At 47.1% G+C, this 20,025-nt stretch overlaps 1 protein-coding gene across 2 annotated transcripts in view; it reads left to right on the top strand.

Moving 5' to 3' along the window:
* The window catches only part of CFAP65 (cilia and flagella associated protein 65), a 684,907-nt gene that overhangs the window by 459,496 nt on the left and 205,386 nt on the right, over window positions 1–20,025 (top strand). For both annotated transcript variants that reach the window (XM_085650063.1, XM_085650062.1), the window contains 2 exons: window positions 4,794–4,922; window positions 7,557–7,733. In XM_085650063.1, the coding sequence (XP_085506189.1) occupies window positions 4,794–4,922; window positions 7,557–7,733 (306 nt within the window). The remainder of the gene's footprint in view (window positions 1–4,793; window positions 4,923–7,556; window positions 7,734–20,025) is intronic.

Genomic DNA, 20,025 nt, shown 5'->3' with positions numbered 1-20,025 from the left:
CACATAATATTGGAGATTCACTGCTCTTTTAGCGGGTCCGGGCTCCCTGGTAGTTTGAATCTGCAGCGCTCCGATTTTGGGCGCCATTTTGGGTTGGGCAGTGGCGCTCTGGTAGCGCCATCTTGTAGCGTCCTTCTGGGACTGGGAGGACCTTATCTGGAGGACCTATTTAAACCGTTCCTTTCAGCGCAGCGGGATCGCGCAGCGGGGTTGCCCTCGCTTTTGCCTGAGTCTTGCCAGAGTCCTGCCCGTCTGCGTCCGTCAGCGTTCCGGAGGCGGCGGAGCGGCGAGAGTGCCTGGCTGTAAGTCCTTGCTCGGGTAATATGATTTGTTATACTGCTAGGGAACTACGTGCGTTGCAAAGCTTTTCTTGTGCTTGCCGCTCCGTGTTCCCGGGCCGTTACAGAGGTAAACGGTTGTGCCCTGCCTGTGGCTGGTCGCCAGGTTTTGCCCCGGCCGCTCCTTTACGGAGAGATGAGGTCTGCATTAAACATCTCTGCTTAATGCTGAATACAAGATCGGTAGGGAAGCACGCCTTGGAGATCTTTGATCTCCTTGTTAGAGAGAATCCACTCTGTCTCCTGCTGACAGAAACTTGGTTGGGGGAGACGTCCAATCCGGATATTAGGGCGGCTTTTCCTCCTCATTATACAATCTTTCGTCAGGACAGAGTGAAAGGCAGGGGAGGAGGGGTGGCGGTAGTAGTGAAAAAGTCAGCTACCTGCTCTATCGCTTCTTTGAACACCATTGCAGGAGCGGAATCCCTTGCCTTCACTATCAGATTAACCCCTCATCAAGCTCTGAAAGGGCTACTGGTCTATAGATCTCCTGGACCAGTGGGCTCTTTTTTTGATGATCTTCAGGGGGCCGTATCTGGTATGGCATTAAGTACGGAGCATTGTCTTCTGGCAGGAGATTTTAATTTTCATATGGACGATGACAATGATCCGGATGCTAAAAAACTGCTCGATATTACGGCTCCTCTCGGTCTTGTCCCTTTTTTGGTTGGTTCCACACACGACAAGGGTCATACTTTAGATCAGGTTTTCTCCTCGGTTCCTCTTGTTGATGTGGAGCTTCTTCCGGTGCTCTGGACCGACCATAGATTGGCCAGATTTGGTGTATTGGGTGGCGAAAAATTATTCAGCAGCGCCCCCAGACAGCATGGCACTGTTCAAAGGGCTCTGCATAGAGTCACACCCGAGCTGCTGGCTCAGGCTGCTATAGACCATCCCTGCCCTCTTACAGGGGATTTAGAGCAAGATGTGGAGTCCTTGCAGGGATGGCTGTTGGAGAGGCTGAACGATCTGGCCCCCGCAATGGCCCCTCGGGCTAGGGCTAAGAGGGTCTCAGCCCCATGGTTCACGAAGGCATTGTGTGCTACTCGTGCGCAGTGTAAGGTCGCCGAGAGGGCATGGCGCCTTCGCTATGACCCGGAAGCTAGATCGGCTTATAGGATAATGATTAAATCCTATCATCAGGATATTCTCCGGGAGAAAAAGGAATATCTGGCCAGGAGGATTGAGACTGCCTCCAACTCTTGTAAAGAGATCTTTACTGTGGTAAGGGAGTTTACGGCGCCTAGATCCTACGTGGCCCACAGTGTTCCATTGGAGCGCTGGGTCTGCGATCTGGCCAAATTTTTCACGGATAAAATAAAATCTATCCAGGACTCTTTCCCAGTGAGGTCTGTGGAGGTGTGTTCCAGTCCGATGGCCGGATTGTCCTTCCCGCCCGCGCAGGGTGCGGTTTTTGCTGAGTTTCCTCCTGTCTCGGCCGATGCTTCTCTTGCTCTACTGGCCAACCTTAAATCGGGCTCACCATTGGATTCTTGTCCTGCCAAATTTTTGGCCAAGATGGCGGCCGTGGTTAACCCACTAGTCAACCCTTTGGTGAATCTTTCCCTGAGGGAGGGGAGGGTTCCAGTGCCATGGAAAAGAGCTATGGTGATCCCCCTCCTCAAAAAGCCTGGGTTGGACTCGGAGGTCTTGGCCAATTATAGGCCGATTTCCCTTTTGCCGGCCTTGGCTAAGATCACAGAGAAGCATGTACATGGTGTTCTCTCCAGCTTTCTCGAATCCAATGATTTGTTCCATCCATCGCAGTCCGGTTTCCGTCCTAATTTAAGCACGGAGACGGCACTGCTGGAAGTGTCGGAAATCATCAGGGAGACACTGGATTCTGGAGGAAGGGTCATGCTCGTCATGCTGGATTTGTCGGCGGCCTTTGACACCGTCCCTTATGAGGTGCTCCTCTCCAGACTTTATGACATCGGTCTGAGGGGGACGGTGTTCAATTGGTTTACATCTTTTCTCGAAGGCCGCCGACAAACGGTCTGGGCCTCTCCGAGCTCCGCCGAGATGTCGCCATTGGGAGTCGGTGTTCCACAGGGTTCTGTGTTGAGCCCGACTCTCTTTAACATCTTTATGACACCTTTGGCGGCACTGGTGGAGTCCTCTGGGGCCCGGATCGTATCCTACGCTGATGACACTCAACTGCTTTTCACGTGTGGGAAAGGCCAGGCTTTTGATGGAGAGAACATCCGGGGTTGCTTGGAGTTGGTCTTTGGCTGGTTCCAGCGAAACGGCCTTAAGGCAAACTCCAGTAAATCGGAGGTGCTGTTCTTCAGCTGCTCTCTGGACCCTGATTGGCAGGCCTGGTGGCCATTAGGTATGGATTGCCCTGTCCAGGCATCGCTTGTGGCTAAGTATCTGGGAGTGAAGGTTGACAATAATTTGTCACTGAGCTCACATACTTCTGGCCTGGTGGGTACCTGCGTTGGTATGCTTAAGATGCTCCGGAAGTTCCTGCCTTTACTCTCAGAAGAGCACAGAAAGATCACTGTGCAAGCCTTGATAGGCTCGAGATTGGACTATGCGAACGTCCTTTATGTAGGTCTTCCGGAATATCTGGTTCAGCGGCTGCAGGTTGTGCAGAACTCCGCGGCCCGTGCCATCTTTGGCCTTCATAGGCGAGCGAGAGCTTTGGGTCTGGTGCGATCGCTTCATTGGTTACCTATCCGGAAGCGGATTATGTTTAAAGCACTGACCCTGGCGCATAAAGCGCTATTTGGCACCGGAGCGAGGTATCTACAGCAGAGATTGTCTTTCTATCGCCCAGTTAGATCTCTGCGGTCGGAATCTTTGTTTCTCGCGGTGGTTCCTCGGGTGAGGAAGGCCCGCACTGGGGGTCGCTCTTTTAGTTTGAGGGCCCCTCAGTTGTGGAACTCTCTGCCTTTGGACCTACGGTCCTCTTCTTCTCTCCTTCTGTTTAGGAAGAGCCTCAAGACGTGGCTTTTTAACCTGTAGGGTGTCTTTGTCTTTTTTTGTCTTTTTTTCTTTAGTCTGTTTTTATGTTTTCGGTTTTACTGAGCTGCCTCGATAAAGCGCCGGGACACTCCACGGAGTAGCCGTGCGCTATAGAAATAAAAGTTTAACATAACATAACATAACATAACATAACATAACATATCTGTAAAATGTGTCCTGCCCTGCTGCTTGCACTTCATATCTGTAAGACGTGTCCTGCCCTTCCGCTTGCACTTCATATCTGTAAGACGTTTCCTGCCCGCCGCTTGCACTTCATATCTGTAAGACGTGTCGTTCTCTGATACTTACACTTCATATCTGTAAGACAAGTTCTGCTCTGCTCTTAAACTACATATCTGTAAGACGTGTCCTTCTCTGCTGCTTAAACTACATATCTGTAGGACGTGCCTGCACTGCTGCTTAAACTACATATCTGTAAAACATGTCCTGCTCTGCTGCTTACCCTTCATATCTGTAAGACTTGTCCTGCTCTGCTGCTTACACTGCATATCTTTAAGACGGGTCCTGCTCTGCCACTTACACTTCAAATCTGTAAGACGTGTCCTGCTCTGCTGCTTAAACTACATAATTGTAAGACGTGTCCTGCTCTGCTGCTTAAACTACATATCTATAAGACGTGTCCTACACTGCTGCTTGCACTTCATATCCGTAAGACGTGTCCAGCGCTCCTGCTTGCACTTCATATCTGTAAGACGTGTCCTGCTCTGATACTTACACTTCATTTCTGTAAGACGTGTCCTTCCTCTGCTGCTTGCACTTCATATCTGTAAGACGTTTCCTGCTCTGCTGCTTACACTTCTTATCAGTAAGACATATTCTGCTCTGCTGCTTGCACTTCATATCTGTGAGACGTATTCTGCTCTGCTGCTTAAACTACATATCTGTAAAACGTTTCCTGCTCTGATACTTACACTTCATATCTGTAAGACGTATTCTGCTCTGCTGCTTGCACTTCATATCTGTGAGACGTATTCTGCTCTGCTGCTTACACTTCATATCTGTAAGACGTTTCCTGCTCTGATACTTACACTTCATTATCTGTAAGACGTGTCCTGCTCTGCTTCTTGCACTTCATATCTGTAAAACGTGTCCTGCCCCGATACTTACACTTCATATCTGTAAAACGTATTATGCTCTGCTGCTTGCACTTCATATCTGTAAGACGTTTCCTGCTCTGATACTTACATTTCATATCTGTAAGACGTGTCCTGCTCTGCTGCTTGCACTTCATATCTTTAAGATTTGTCCTGCTCTGCTGCTTGCACTTCGTATCTGTAAAACATGACGTATTATGCTGCTCAGGCCTCAGCCATATAATATATCTCTGGCTTTGGTGGGAGGTCTCATGTCTGCAATGTGCTCTGTTCTCTGGTGCTTGAAGGCCCCTTACAGCTAGCTGGCAGCAGGTTGTCTAATAGTAAGATCATTTGAAATCTTGTTCTTCCCTCCTTGATTCTCCCGCAGCACACGTCAGCGTCCTGCAATCTACACACCTGTCATGCTGGATTTCAACTTCGGAGCTGCTCCGGTGGGATCTGACCCCTTTGTGGCCCTCCTGATGCTGGAGAACAAAGGCACAATACCTATAGATTGGTCAGTATCTCATCATATTTATGTATAAGAACGGGTCCTCCCAAATCTGTTGTAACAAAGGGGGCTGTGCATTTTGCATGTAAGAGTATTAGTTAAGAGTGGCCTGAAGGATACATATGAATAATGTCACTGTATGTACTGAAGAGTACTTGTATTTAGTAACGTGTGCCTGGTACATCAGTACATTCTGTGTGAAAATTATGGAGAATATAGAAAAAAAACAACTTCCAGTGTCTAAGCCCAACACTAGATGGCAGGCATATGCAGAGCATTGACTCTACAGCACTTGCAATCAGATGCTTACAGGGTAAGTTACCTTTCCTTACAGACAGTTCTTTTAGTTTAGAAAAACGAAAAATTACATCCATTCTACACACAACACAATACTGTACCCAACATTAAAGGGCAATAATCATGATTTGTTCCACAGTGTCTAAACAGTGATTCTTGTGGGACAAATTTTGTAGTCATCCTTCGTGCTAGATCACAAATAATATAGGGAGGCGTTTCCCTTAGGCTGTACTGGGAAGGGTAAGCGTGGGGCCACCTCACCTTTAGCCATGCCGGTATGTGTTTTCTCTTTTGCCTCTATTTCTCCCTCTCTCTAAAAATTTGGATTTCCACCCACTCACCTCCATATATCTCGGTGCAAAGTAACTTGTGTGTCCTTGTTTAGTATTTTATTCACTGGCAGCAGCTGCAACCAATGCTGATCAACAGAGGTAGTGCTGCTTAATGTGGTGTGCATCCAGCATGGCTTGTTGAGTGGCAGAATTGACACATGGGCTGTGGTTGGTGACGCAGGTGTTCACTTACTTAAGTCTGCAGTGCCAGCACTGCCTGTAATGAGGTTTCAGCGGAGTCACATTGCTCACTTAAGTTCGGGCCTAGTTGAAAAAACCACCGTCCAAACAAGGTAGGCACCTGCCATGGGTTTCAGAGAGGAACTTGGTGCAACTGTATACGCTTAGTCAGTAATCATTTAGCACATAGCTACTTCTTGGCTGTAGATGGCTATGGCAGAACTTATACTCAGTAGAGTTCTACAACACAGTCAGATGTTTCTGTGCTTGCCTACACTGTGGGGACACCTTGTGGCCCCCTCAGCTCACACACAGCACAGTAGTGCAGGTAGCACCTCCTGTCATAGTGGCATCATCAATTCACCCTGCGTGAGCCCCATCCTGTACCTCTCCTTTGGAGTCATATCTTCCTCATGCAGGGGCACCTCCTATGACCCCCGCAAGCTGAGAGTCATCTCTCTCCCTCAAACCAGGGTCCAGGCATTTTCTCCTGGCAAAATGGTCAAATTTTCCTCAGATTGAAGCTGACCAGGGTAGTTGGTGATCCCATTGTTGTGGAGACCTTGGGTTCAGAAAAATAAGTCTTCCATCTTTATACCAAAGTTGCAAATGGAAATTTTTGATTCCACCTTTCACTGTGCACTTCTGTCCATTTGCTTATTCTACCTACACTGGTCCAGACAAAGCCTTTGTCAAAAAAGTTGGCCAGAATGGTGGGGAGGAGCTTGGATTCTCCGCTCTTTAGAAGCCCACAACATGGGCACAAAGGGAATGAATGTTGTCCCACTTAACCATCTGTTGACCCATAGGAGTAGCCCATCCAGAGAACAATGGGCCAGAAAAGGGAAGGGGAAACTCCCTGGTTTCAAAAGGGGCCTTCTGAGCAGACAGTGGTCACCCTTGGCAAAAAGGGTGCATATGTGCACCCCTCTGACCAAGGATCACAGCTCTGGTCTGAAGTCCAGTCACAGAAAGTTTCTCCAGGGCAATACATTATTGCCATGTGTGCTGATGTAGGGGTCAGGAAAGTCACAACTTGCTACAGGGTATTCCAGGCAAGGATGCATGCTCTCCAGAACCTTTCAGCATGCCAACACCTGTGTTTCTGTGATGACGGGCACAGTGCACATTCCTAAACGTTGCCATTGGTGCATACTCAGATGCACAGTGAACTCTTGTGTTGTATTTCCGTGCCCTTGGTAGATTGAGCCACGGCAGTGGAACGTACAACCTGAACATTCAGGGCCTGATTTAGATCTTGGCAGAGGGGAACACTCAGTCACAAAGGCGACAGATATCCCAGCTTCTGCATTACGATCCCATTATATCCTACGGTGATTGTACGACAGTGGACTGGATAGCCATCACTTTTGTGATGGAGTATTCCATCCGCCAAGATCTAAATAAGGCCCTTAGTCACCATTCAAATCTTAATATCCATGTTGATTTCTGGAAACATTTAAAACAGCAAATAAATAAATCCTATATAATAACTTCCACTACTGTCAAAGCGTTAATCGGAATAGATGGTGTTCCCTAATCTGCAGGGCTGGACTAAAACATTTGGGAAGCTCATGCTAAATTATAGTTTGCTGTTTGGTGGTTCCTTTTACTTTATCAACAAAACAGTGTATGAGCTATTGCCTGCAATCTGGTGACACTTGGTGTCTGTTTGTGGTGGTGCTGTAAGCTTGATATCTAGAATGGTATTCATGCAGCACCCGCCCTCCTCCCTCCCAGTTGTCGCTGCTGAGATTTGCCTATAATGAATGTTTGTGTTGTCGTTATTTGGTACAATGTCAATTGTTTATTATTTTCCTTAACTTTGCAGGGCTTTTCTCTATCCTGCAGACCAGCAGATTGAACTAGAGTACTGGGCGGAAACTGGAGAGTTTGACCCCAGTGAGCTTCATCAGATGAGAATTCAGGACAACAAGTTGTTCAGTGTAACCCCTAAAGCTGGAGAGCTTAACCCAGGGCAGCAGCAAGCAGTGCGACTTATGTACAGGTACGTTAGTCAAGGTGTTCCTTGAGCAATAGTGTGTCATTTGTGGATCATAGGGCTCTAAGTATATGTAGTTGTTCTGATGTATGATACCTATAAAACATCCTCATAGTCATAGGATCTATCTCACATAAATCCTACCTTGGTTGCTACTGTCCGGAGATGGTAGTCTTTACGTACACTGATTTTGTAGCATGCAGTAAATGGTGAAAGCACCTAGAAAAGTTGATCAGATCAGCTTTCTAATGCCTAGGTGCACTTTGAGTTGTGTTTGCTCTATCCATTTTATGTGTGGATTACATTGGAACCCCTTGTGGTTTATCTTGCCATTCATCCACACTGTAGGTATTTGTTTTGAATTACATTAAAAAGAAGGCAGAGTTTACTCACTACAAAGAGTTGAGGCATGATTTCAATCTTGGCGGTAATGGTCCCGCAATCGCTTTTTCAAAGGAATGACCGCCTGCCTACTTGACGGTCGCCCCACTGTATTTAGATGTTGGTGGGTCCACAGAGAAAAAGTCAGAGTACCACTGACTCCGACAGGAATTTTCACCTGCATCGACAGCATCATAGGCAGAAGCATCTGTCGGCGGGAGGCCAGCCAAGATGACTGCCGAGCTAATCACAATGTGCTTTTCCATCGAGGCAACTGTGGTAGGAATATCTCCTACTTTGAGTTAGAAATTCGAAGGAAATAAAATAAAAAAATACATTTTTCAACTTCTGTTTCCATCTTGAACCCCATCGTCCGGGTCCCTCCTTTGCAGCTTTGACTTCACCACGATGCCAAACAACTCCGTTGTCGCCGGGATCTTAGGTACGCTACTTTTACAATTGGCTCATTATGAATTCTGTGTTGACAATTGCTGTAGAAAATTGTTGTAGCCTCAAGTAGTTTTGCATTGCTCTTGCATCCGATTTTTTCTTATATGTAAAGCAGTAGTGTTCCTTTTTTAACTTATTAAGGAACAATGAACACACCTGTATTGACACATACAAAAAATACATTGTTGTTGTGGTGCTTGGGGGTGTTGTGCTTGTGGTGCCTGTGGGTGTGCATTCGGTAGTGTGTGTATGATTTTTGTGTGGCATGCAATATGTAACAAAAAGGGGCATGACAAATTACCTACATATGTTTTTAGAAGTAAACGCAACACAGATGTGTATTGACACATTAATAAGCAGTCCTTACCAGTCTCCACTCCACCAGGGACCCACTCTGTCAGCCAACCACCGCAAGGACAACGCCAGCACAATGGGGACATCTAAATAGCCTTAGAGCAATACCGCCGGCCTGGTGGTGACACAGTACTGTTAGCCAGCATAGGAGACCGCCGCCACGGAGGTGCGCCTCTTATGCGACGGTAAATAATCTGGCAATGCGGGTGGAGGTTCAGAAAGCACACATCTAAATACGGCGGGCAGGGCTCCGTCAGCTACGCAGAGTACTTGAAACCGCCTCCACGGAGGAACAGGAGGAGTATCGCTAAGCTCTAAATCAGGCCCTTGGTAATTAAACAGTCCATTCTATGCTGTTTATGTGGCCTTAAGACCTTGCATGATCCAGGCTGACCTAACCAACACAGTTACAGAATACTAACAGGTAGAATATTGGCCCTCTTTCAGGCATGCAGGTAAAATCATACAAGGGAAGGGATGTTATTAATTTGTATAGCATATAGTCCTGAATTGTTACATATTTATTTAGGGTTACTCTATGTGATTCCCCAAGCTTTGATTACATTAACCTTTACTTTCCTTTGTCAGTTGAGCCTCCCTAGGCAGTCCTGAGATCTGTGGCATAATTGTTAATTGGATCAATATCTCCTTATGGAATCGGGACCAGGAAGTGCTTACGGACTGCTGCTGTTTCCCATTTCATTACTGTTTGCTGAGTGACCCACAAACGTTGGGTCTGATCTTTGTTGTGTTTTTGCGAATGCCTGTTCTCTTTTCTTCCAGTTGGGCAGCAGTGTAAGCCTTCCTTCCAGGAAAGATCCATTTGCTGAAACTCTTTTGATGTCTGATAATATTTTGGTATTTAGATTGATGTTGTTACATTGCAGAGAACCCCATCCCATCTTAGGAAACCTCTATGTTAACCGTTAATTGACAAGCATATGTGTCCCAATAGAAAATCAGATTTAACTTCTTAGCTCTCATCAGATAAATACTTTTGATGAGTGTAGGAAAGTGCTCTTTTTTGCATGGTTACCCCAGAATGTTTGCCTGACACTTGATGCACTTTGCCTTGATGTGCCCTGCCAATCAGGATCCCAGGGCCTGTGTTCTTTTCCAAAATGGTACCTTTCTACCCACAATTGGCACATCTCTGGCCACAGGTAAACCCCTTGTAAATGGTGCCATGGATACCAAGAGCACAGTGTCCAGGAATTGCACCTGAGGGCTGCAGCACTTTTTGTTCCACCTTTAGGGACCCTGCACCTTGACAGCCACACACACTGCCATTGCAGGCTGCAAGTTTTCGTGCAGAGAAAAGTGAAGAGTTGATATGACCCACATCCCTGTGTGCCATGACTACAACCCACTGCCTGTGGCCTAGGTAAGTCACCCCTCGAGCAGGGTGCACTAGACCACAGGTGAGTGTACAGTTGCCTGAGCACTATACCCCTACAGGGTCGAAGTCCATTCTTAGACATTGTATATGCAGTAAAGCCAATAAGAGTATGTGACCTGGCAGTTGGTCATTGCAAACTCCACAGCTCCATAATGGCTTTACTGCAACCTGGGAAGTTTGGTAGAAAACTTCTCAGCACATTAAATCCACACTGATGCCAGTGTAGGATTTAATGTAAAATGCACACAGAGGGCATCTTAGAGATGACCTTTGAAAAACGACCAACCCTGATGTGGTTCCTGAATGGCTACCTGCCATTTGCCACCACCAGACAGGTTTCTGTACCTCTGACTAGGGAGCCTCCGCTCCCTGGGTCCAGAAACAAAGCCCATCCTGGGTAAAAGTGTCATGCCTCCTCCACCAGGATGGGCTGGGCCTGAGAAGGTTAAGCTGCAAAGGCCTTCTGCCTTTGTTAGCTGACCCTGCCTTTTGCTGCCCCAGCAACGGGCTCCCACTGGTTCTGACCCCCACTTTGGGCGGTTGAATCAGTGGTAAAACCAAGTTAGGGAGGGAGGTGTGCTTACCTTTGCCAACCCCAGCCCCTAGGTGGGTGAGACGAGGTGAAGCACACAGCTCAGTCTCCTCCATATTGGAGATGAGGGGACCCAGCCAATCAGAGTGGCTCATGCCACCTCCCACTGGAGGGCTGCATAATAGGGGGTGTACTTACCACAAGGAAGGGACCTATTGGTCCCAACCTGCAGACCCCTGTAACTCCCCTAAATGTAGTATTTAGGGGCGACCCTGAACCTTGCCTCCTCAGATTAGAGCAGAAGAAAGAAAAAGGATCAAAGTGCCATGCTAAAGAAGGAAAAAGAGGACACCAACTGCTTTGGTCCCAGCCCTCCCTGCATGTCCAGACTTCAACCTGCACCCAGCGAAACCCCAGAGTGTCCAGCAGTCATCCAGAGCCTGGAAGACATGCCCTGTCTTCACCAAAACGACTCCAGATTTGCTCAACCAAAGACTCAAACACAGAACCTGGATCCAGGCGGCTCTCCGGTTCTGCACCCAATGCACATAGCCCGAGTTCGAGTGGCTCCACACCACGAGGAGGTCCCCCCAGCGATCCTGACTTGGGATCTGGTGATCCCTGACCTACCTCGAGCTTCAGACCTATGCATTCAGTCTCAACTTGAGGCTCCCCCTAACCTCGACCGGGGCTTCTAATAAGAGCCGACACTTAAAGACTCCCCTGCACCCGACGCCCCACGGCCATGGGTGGTCCAACCGACACTGTCCAGGTATCCCCCAAGATCCCAACTTACCTCTCCTGCGGTAGTCACCTTCAGGAAATCTCCTTGCAGAGCCTGCAGTTTTTCTTCCAAACTGGAGATCTCCATTGAAAACCACATGGTCCCCGACGTCCCCTTGGCGCTCTGCATCCGGCCACCCTCGTGCTCCTGGTGGTGCAGCTCCTGTACTAATTATTTCCCCTGCAGTGCTGATCTTACCCCTGGAGCTTTCCTCCCACAACCGAGTGGCCTGCTCGTAAGCAGCCCTCAACCGATGGCCTCCCTAAACCCATTGGCTAACATTGTGCCCCTGCACTCTGCACCCAGCCGCCATAGTGCCACTGGTGGTGCCCTTTGAGTGCCAACGTGAACCTTGGTGAACCTTGGTTCTACCCCCAAAAAAATATTCTTGCAGGTCGTTTACTTACCTGCAAACCGATTCCTTCTATAGGAATCCATGTTCTGCTTTTCTTTCCAAAAATGTTCTGTGTTGAACTGACTTTTGTATGGAAACCAAAGTAATTTTGGTTTGAACCTTGTGTTGTTGATGGTGGGCGTGGGGGGACAGGTCTCAGGACCCCCACCGGCCCGCGGGAACAGAGGTCAAGGGAAGGGAGTTCATCGGGCGGGACGCCCCAATGCAGGTCGTCCAACCGGGCGTCTCAGCTTACTGTGGGCCACGGCTCCCCCTCGCAGTGAAGGTCCACCTGAGGTTGGGCCACAATGTCTCCGTGAGCTACCGACCCGGGATGCACCCGATGGCGCAGATGCATTCATTGCCAGGGCATCGCTGGTGGCAGGTCCGGGTCTTCTGTCGTAGATGGTGGGCGTAGTGGTGGAACAGGTCTAAGGGCCACCACCAGACCGCGGGAACAGTGGCCACTTAAAGGGAGTTCGTCAGGCGTGGCACCCCACTGCAGGTCGGCCCGGCCGGGCATCTTGGCTCACTGTGGCCGTGGCGTTTCCTCACAGTGTAGGCCCGGCCTGCTTCAGTCAGTGCAGAACTGGAAAGGAAAGCCCGACAGTGTTTCAGAGCCTCCCACTGTCCTCACTGTTCCAGCATTACACTCCACATCCAGTCGGCAAGACAAGGAGGCATGATGGAGATCCCCCGCTATACCGGGAACGCCACAGCCGCCGTCTAGGTCCCGTCTCAGCACAGAGCACCGATGTTAAGTGGCCATCTTCGTTCGTAGCCAGACCTCGCCCCACAAGAACTATATCATTATGAGTCTGGGATGACTATTTCCCAGGAAGACCATTCAACATCTTTAAGACCATTCAACATCTTTAAGACCATTCAACATCTTCGGTATGTGGACAAGGCAATCATATATAGGCTTGAGAATCTTCAAAATAGGTTGTGAAGAAATCACTTAAGCCTATAACTATTCCAGAAGCCAGAGAAACAGGTCATGAAAAGAAAGCATGCATTATATATCTTATTCAAACATACATTAAAAAATAATATAAGTATTGACAATGAGGTTGAAATTCAGCAGGTCTACAGTCAGTCCATTCATCATAACCTTAAAATAAAAAGGACCAGAATTTCAAGAATATTTACTCAGTTACTTGGTTAAAGAGTGAATAATTTTTTGAAGCCTTAAAGCTCTAAAGACTGATGGGTTTAGCTTAATTGTTCACTCAAATATATTTTGTTGTATCTGAAACTGTCCAAGAACAAACTTTAAGAAATTAGTTCGGAAGATCTGTTTTCAGTGAACCAGTTTCAACATATTTTTCACCTTGAATGGCTTTCAACAAGTTGATGAAACCAACACTTGTGAATTTCCTTATTGGTGAAAATTCTATAATGTTATTTGTTTTCCTTCAGTTTCTTTTTTCCTGATCCTTCAAATCTCTTTCTTTAGCCTTCTTGCATACCCAAGTTAATCTCTCTCTCTTCCTGTTTTTTTAACAGAGGGTTCACCCAGCACTCCATCCCTTAATCACCTCATTCTCTGTTTTAATATTATTTTAACATCCCAATTCTCCCCTGCCCTTTATCAGCACCCTCAATGATGGATGAGGCCCGTGCCCACACATTTATTTTTCCGTCTGCCAGACCCCTATCTCTTATCTTCCCCCTGTTTTCTATCTTGTACTTAGTTGTTCTTCTTTTTCCACCCTGTCGTCTTCGGCTGTCTTTTTTTGCTTCTTCCTTGGCGTCTGTTTTCCATCCTGAGTCATGGTAGACATAAAAGACAGACTACCCAACCATCATTTTTTTTTCCTTTTACTTTTTCCCCTCTTTTTCATTTTTTTACAAGTAGTAGTATTCCTTTATTTCGGCTCATTTGAACCATAAAAGGTACACAATAAAGCAATCATAAAAACACATTCTTTAAAATAGAGCAGCTTCACTGTTGAAAATCAGTATATATCACACCAAAGTACAAATTAATCAAGTACTAGAATCAATGATAACATAAATAAAAAGAAGCATGATCCGATAAAATTGATAAAAAAATCAATACACAAACCTCAGTTGAATAGTGCCCAGAAAGAAAATGATAAACATCTGTGTTCAAGATGAAACTCAAAGAACAGAGCTCATATCTAAAAGTACTGTTCACAATAAATTGTATGACAATTAAATAAAACGTCCTAATTGAAAGCCATGATCCTTACACGCCATATTGAGGTCATATAACGTGAAACTGCATACACGATACAATCATTTGTGTTCATTTTACATAATCTTAGCGCAGTATGGTGGTCGATTAGGCCAAGGGATGGGCAAAAAGGGATGATGTAGTTTATTTTTTGTTCCATGAACACGTAATATAGGCCAAAGGTAAAATCCCTATCCGGAATTTAATATAAGGTGAATGTGCATTAGGGTTAATTATAAAATACATGTAATGCTTTAATTCAGGTACACATTTGAATGTCAAATAAGAATCTGCAAGGGAGCCCACGGAAACAAAAGATATCTTGGATCCTAATACAAAGTTCCAATAACTGAATTGCAATTTCTTTTGGGCTTCTCTACTCGAAGCAGTAGGGTATAACCAGAAATTATTTATGCCCAGCTTCGTTAGCCAAGATTTTATGGAAAGTAGCCAAGGGATCTTCCTGACTGATTGGCCTTTAACTAGCACCCTGATGCAATCCCTGTAGGGACTCAAGTCCTCCACTGGTCCACAGCCTAAACCAATAATGGATAGGTCTCAAAGCGGCAATGTCAGAAATAGACCTAAGATTCAGATCAAACCTTAGAGGAAGAGTGGGAGCACTCGCAGGAAGTTTCAGTGGAGACTTTATGAAGGCATTTTCAGCTTTTTCAAGGAGAGCCAGATTGCAGTTACCCCAAGAAATCAGCCCCATAGAGGGCTGCTCCACAGGCTTGACACTTGTATATGGCAATATGGGGAGTGACAGCATACGTAGATGCCCTGTTTGCAAATCTTAAGATGGACCTGGTCCTTTGCTTTAAGGACAGTGCTCTTTTCTCAATCTTCTTGAAGGTGGTGCGATCTTCTGGCGTTTTGCTCTTTCTCCAGTTTTTCTCTAGACGTCTACAGGTGCGTCTGGCTTCCTGGAGGTCGGTGGTGAACCAGGTGGCCTTCCTGGGGCGCTGTCTGTTGGGGTTACGTAGGGGTGTGAGCTCGTCTGCGCAGTTGGAGATTCATCTGTAGAGTTCTTTGGCTGCGAGGTTGGCGTCGGTTGAGGTGGTGGGAGCGTCGCAGTTGAGGGTGGAGTTGAGCTGCTCCTCAGTGACTTTGGTCCAATTCCTACGTGGAGGGTGCGGTGCCGGTATGGGCGTGTTGACGTGGAAGTGTACGCAGTGGTGGTCTGTCCATCGGGGTTGTGTGGTGTGGCTGAAATGGATGTTGTTCCCTCCTGTGAAGATGGGGTCGAGGGTGTGTCCTGCCTTGTGGGTAGGCGCAGTGACATGCTGTTTTAGACCGATGTAGGCGAGGTTGTCCAGGAGGGTGGTGGAGTTGGGGTAGCTGGGGTTGTCGAGGTGGAAGTTCAGGTCTCCGATGAGTATGTAGTCCATGGAGGTAATGGCGTGGGGGGAGACAAGGTCAGCGATGGTAGTGGCGAACGAGGCATGGGGTCCAGGGGGTCTGTAGGCGAGGGTGCCCCGGAGTGTGGTTTTAGGGTTGGTCTGGACCTGGAAGTGAAGGTGTTTGGTGGTGAAGGTGGAGTCACTTGTGCTGGAGGTGGAGAGTCGGAGGGAGTTCTTGTGTGCGATGGCGAGTCCTCCTCCTGGGCGGTTGGGGCGTTCCTTCCTCTGGATCTGGTATCCATCAGGGATGGCGGTGGCGATGTCGGGGGTGAAGGAGGCGTTGGTCCAGGTTTCTGTAAAGAAGGCAACATCTGGTGAGAGGGTGTCGAGGAGGTCCCAGATCTCTACGGTGTGTCTGTGCAGGGAGCCAACGTTGAGGAGGATGCACCTCAGGGTTTCGGAGGTACTGGCATTCGGTGCTTGGGTGGTGGCCGTGGGGGTGCGGGCGGTGGTGAAGGTCTGGCGGCACTGACAACAGGAGAACTGTCCGTGGGTGGTGCTCGGTGTGGACAGCTGGCAGTTGTTGCTTTTTCCGGGGTTGAGTGCGAGAAGGGCAGCTCAGTCGTAGCGGTGGATGGTCGGTGAGCCAGGGTCCCTGGTGCTGGTCGCGGTCGGGTCACGGACGGGCGCAGACGGGGTTGCCTTTGGTGCGCCTTTGACACGCCAGTGGCGCAGTCGCGCATCGGCCCGCCATTAAATAGGGAAGGGGGAGGGAGGCACAGCTGGGAGCGGGAATCGGCAGGAAGGAGGTGCCGCGGGGGCAGCAGTGGCGGGAGAGGGAAGCGGGAAAAAACGGGCAGAGAGCGCAACAAAACAAACAGAAAATGGCACAATGAGGCAAACAGAAAGGCACAATAAGGCAACAGTCAAAGAATAAAGGGCACAGTAAGGCAGCAGAAACTTACTAAGATGGACACAGTAAGGCAACAGAAATTAACTCAGAGGGACAACAGAACGGGCACAATACAGTCTGGAAAGAGGCTCGAACCCCTACCTGCACTAAGCCCTGCACAGGGCAGCGGCACAGCACAGCAGGGGAGCTGCAGCGGAAGAGAGCAGTTCTCTGGCAGTGAAGACTCTGTCCAAGCCTGGTGCCTTCCCTGCTTTCTGGGCTTGAATAGCCTGAATGGTTTTTTCTCCTGTAAAGGGTTTTATATTCTCATCTAAGAATTCCCCAAAATCTGGGTTCAAAGTGGACGTTTCATCTACATATAAGTTTACATCTGTATACAGAGCTGAGAAATGTTTGACCCACTCCCCCAGCAATATGTGGCAGTTGGGATGGGTAAAATCTTCATGGCCATTGTGTGTGGTCAATTGCCAAAAAATGTGTATTATCTGTTTGTTTTCCAGCTTCCCAAATGCTTGCTTTCCCACTGGGCTTTGCTAGTTTTGATTAGCTTATTAAACTTACGTCTTGCTGCTGCAATCTCTAGTCTTTGTTTACTCCTTAATGCAGTGACCAGATCTTTCTTTGAAATTTAGCATGATTCATTAAACCTTTCATTTACCCTCAAGTTACGTTGGTGCCTGTTATTTTTGCAGTGTTTCATAAATATATTCCCCAACTTAGTAAAAATACTATTATGAAGAATAATAATCTGAGGGGGGGCTTTGGTTTGTTGCTCAAATGCAAGCAATTCACAGGAAACGATGCTTTATATTTTATGTATGGCTTCTTCTGATTTGGAGACAACCTCCCATCTGACATTCCGTTTGTTGTTGGTCAACATGATAGGGCTAGATTGAGTAATTTAATCGGGAACACTCCCTATCCCTTATGTGCGCCCTTTCCCATTTTAATGAGATCAGGAAATGATTGCTCTCATGGCAGTCAATAACCTCTAAGTTTGCCATTTCATGCCAAATTTGCATGTCAATAAGAATATAAAGTATATGGCTTTTACAGTTAGCCCTCTCAAATGTTGGTCTTGTGTCTCTATCCAAAGTACATCAGGCATTGCCTGGTCTCAGACCATGTGACACAAAGTTTCAACTATCTGAAGGGCAGCCAGACTCATTCTAGGGGAAGCTCTTAGGACAGCAAAAGGGGGAATGCCCCAACATTCGTCTTCTTCCCTAAGTAGATCCAGAAGGGGGCATTTGGTTCAAAACAACCATTAAAATCGCCTCCAATAATTACATGGTGGCTATAACCAGAACCCGCTAAAAAGGTCTTAAGAACTGATCTGAAAGGATTTATTGAAAGTTGTCAACCTATCATATATTTTGATCATTAAGGACGGAATCCCTCCCTATAGGGATCTCTTGAGTGCTAAATGGTCGGGAGAATCAATCTTAATTCTTTTGATGGCACAATCTAATTAACTTTTTAGCTAAATGATAAGCCTACCCAATAGTCTACCTGCTCCTGAAGGGATAGCCTTAATGCGTTAAGTTATAAAACATTGCCCATGAATTTTTCATGAAAGCCCATGTGTCTTGAAAAATACATATCTGAAATTTGTCATTAAAAGAGCCCCAGTCCTCATCTCCAAGTTTGCAGCGAATCCCAGCTATGTTCCATGGGACTAAGTGCAAAGAAGACATAGCATTATTATGCTCACATAGTATATTTGAGGGCCTTGACATCGACTGTGGAATAATCAAGTTTGGATGGGAAATTATATTAGTTTCCGCCTTTGAATCTTCATAGAATTCTCCTGGTGGTAAAGGAATCGGCTAAATAAGTGGGCCTGAAGAACTGACATGCAAATTCTGAAGTCACTCAACTGCTGCCAAGGAACCCTCTTAGTTAATGTCAAGATTGGCCCCACAGCTCTGGTCAAGAACGTTCCTCTTCTTGACAGACTCCCCACTTTCCCTCCCTTTTAAAAGCATAGACATTTCAAAGGCCAGGGGATTTAACTTAAAGCAAATTTCTGAGCCTGTTGGGGGTAGAGGTTGTTGGTCTAGTAGAATCAGTCACTCAGCCAGCTTGAAGGAAAGAAGATTTATTTTGATTGAGTCTTTTGATCCCATAGCTGCTGTCAAGCGTTCTACATGAATGATATCCAAATAGATAATGGATTGGCATTTCTTTACCTCTATTATCCAGTGTAATACCTTGTTCTTCAGAGAGTCACTATTTTTGGAACAACCAGGCAAAATCTTCAGAGCGCCCACTGTGAATACTTGGTGGCCAGATCTTTTGTCGATACTCCCCTGCACTCTCCTTGGGAAAACAAAGCCAAGAGTAGCCTTAAACATTTGCATGCGTACACCCTGGGAGTAAGGGGTGCTGCTGACACTTGTAGAAGTAGGAGAGAAAGATGGTAAGTGAGGTCAAGGAGGACAGGGGGGAGCTCTAATGTCAGAACCACGCTAACTCAATTATCCTTCCCTCGACTTTGAGCATACGTTTGGAGCAGGGTCTAGAGAGGCCATAGGTGGGATCATCATAGACTGTTGGCCTTGTGCAGATTGAGAGATCTGGGTGCTGCAAGACGGCTGTATAGCGGGGTTCAGGAACCCCACCCAATAGTATTTCCTTCAGGTTTGCAAATTCTTCTCAAAGCTGTAATTAGACCAATTGCATCACTAAGCATTGCAGGTGCCAGAGCTATCTGGAGAAGATATGGTTTTGGTCAGAGAGGGAGAAGCCGAGTCGCATGCTTCCTGCAAGGCCGTGAACATATTCAAACATTCGATGTTGATGCATGCTTGTGGATCATCCTTACGGGCAGCAGCCAAAAGGTGCTCTTACTCATGGTTCCGTGTAACAGCAGACTCCTTGTTACAAGCAGAGTTGGCTACAGCTGTTGTTGAGGGTTTCTGGGCCTAGGCTTTTTCCTATGTCTGGAACTTTCCCACCACTTTTATCTTTAATGGCTTTCTTTCTAGTATTATCTTTCTTGCTTAAGATAGACTCCACTTCTTCTATTAGAGTATCAGTTTTGGATGTTACACAATTCACTGCTTCATGACTAGGCTTTTTACTAAGTTTAGTGAGTTTGGGAAGCATGGGCTTATCCAGAGGACTGTTCAAAGCTTTGCGGTTCCCCATGCTTGGCACCCTTTAAAGAATGCCTTCAGGAATCTAGTGCGCAGGAGATGTAGCGATCAGAAGCCAAGGCCAAGGCGGTGGCCCTGCCGTGCCTCTTCCTGTCGCTGACGGAGGGACGGGTCCGCCCATGTCCTGGGCTTCGCCCGGGCACGGCTCATGCACATCCCCCACAGCGGGTTCAGGAAGCACTTATGTAGCGCTTGATACGGCACAGGTGGAGGGTGTTGCAGGGCTCCTCCTTGCCCTGATGGTCCTGGGGCTAGTCGTCCCCCAAGCTCACGGCCAGCGCATATTTATTCTTAACAGTTTCTAATCATTTTTCAAATTTTGTTTTTGGTGGCTTTCAAATCGGGTGTCCAAACCCAATCCAGTTACTTTTATCCCTAAAAATC

This window comes from Triturus cristatus, chromosome 3_2, assembly GCF_964204655.1.
Source record: "Triturus cristatus chromosome 3_2, aTriCri1.1, whole genome shotgun sequence".
Taxonomy (NCBI): Eukaryota; Metazoa; Chordata; class Amphibia; order Caudata; family Salamandridae; genus Triturus; species Triturus cristatus.
This window is presented reverse-complemented; position numbering and strand designations above follow the sequence as displayed.